General features: G+C 52.8%; 1 protein-coding gene across 1 annotated transcript in view; it reads right to left on the reverse strand.

Moving 5' to 3' along the window:
* Positions 1 to 450: 450 nt before the first annotated feature.
* Positions 451 to 1,228, reverse strand: part of PDE7A (phosphodiesterase 7A) — a 26,639-nt gene continuing 25,861 nt past the window's right edge. The window contains exon 13 of the mRNA XM_010138164.1: positions 451 to 722. Within this exon, the coding sequence (XP_010136466.1) occupies positions 511 to 722 (212 nt within the window). The 3' untranslated portion in view covers positions 451 to 510. The remainder of the gene's footprint in view (positions 723 to 1,228) is intronic.

The following is a 1,228-nucleotide window of genomic DNA, read 5'->3' on the forward strand; positions in this document are numbered from 1 at the left end:
AAGAGAGCCCAGAGTTCCAGAGTGCGTTTGTAAACATCGAGTCTCGCCAGAGGCAGCAGAGGACGGGCACTTCACAGCTCCGTGTGCCAGCGGGGGCCGGGCGGGAGGGACGCGCTGAGCAGCTCTGCACAAGTCCTGCTCAGTGCCAGGGAAGTGGAACAACCCGTCTCGAGTCTTAGGTTTGAAGACCGTATTCCGAATTTCACCCAAAGAAACCAAGCCCCGCAGCACGACGAAGCTCTCGTGGTTTGTTCCTCCAAGGCTCAGTCACTGCTGTGCTTTGCATATTCAAGGTTCCGAGCGAAAACCAACTGAGGCGTGTGCATATTGCTCTGTGTTCGGATCTTGCCGTTTAAAAAAATCCTGGTTCAAATGGTCTCTGTCAAAGGAAAACTTGGAAATAAATAATGCTGGCATCGTTTCACCGTTTTACCGTGGGCTCCCAGCGGCTGCTTGAGCCCAACCGTGCGGATACCGGGAGAAGAGGCAGTTTTGTCGTGAAGACTGAGGTCAGGACAAGCGCGGTTCCTGAGGTAATAGGTCTGAGTCCATCTCCTCGAACGCGGGGCCGACGTCGCCCCCGCCGCCGGACTGGTCCCTCTGCACCCCCTTCCAGCTCGCCTTGTTCAGGCCCAGGTGGCCCAGCATCGTCTGCGACAGCCTCGTGTTAGAGAACCGGGCCCACTCCCCAAAGAGCGGCTCCACCAGGTACGTCATGAAACCTTCGGGAACAAGCAGACACGCACACCCAAGTGAAAACAAAAAATAGTCAGGAATAAACATGCTCAGTCACTTCAAATCTAGTTACAAAAAAATAATGCACTGGTCTGCTCTTCGCTGCCGTGTGTTTAAAAACACGCGTCACTGTCTCGGGAGTTTTTACAGACTCTCCCAAAACGTCAGAGATTTTAATGGTCAGAAGAACAGCGTTACACTGATGGCAAATCACCTCCTCGCTTTCACGACGCTGGCCAAATAAAGGGAAATAAATACCGGAGAACACGGGGCGGGGGGATCTCAACATCAGCAAGTAAATCGCTCAAAACCTTTCAGAAAACCTAAACTTCCAGCAGAAAGATCTTACAGCAAGTTACCCCGCAGGCAGGCTGAACACACCGGCAACGCCAGCAGCTGCTCTTGTCACAGGACAGAGCTGACTAGAACTACCTTAAAAACACTAGTTACGGAACCTGGTAAACGACAAGCGCACGCTGAACATGTGTGTCCG

Source organism: Buceros rhinoceros, unplaced genomic scaffold (genome assembly GCF_000710305.1).
Source record: "Buceros rhinoceros silvestris isolate BGI_N320 unplaced genomic scaffold, ASM71030v1 scaffold26226, whole genome shotgun sequence".
Taxonomy (NCBI): domain Eukaryota; kingdom Metazoa; phylum Chordata; class Aves; order Bucerotiformes; family Bucerotidae; genus Buceros; species Buceros rhinoceros.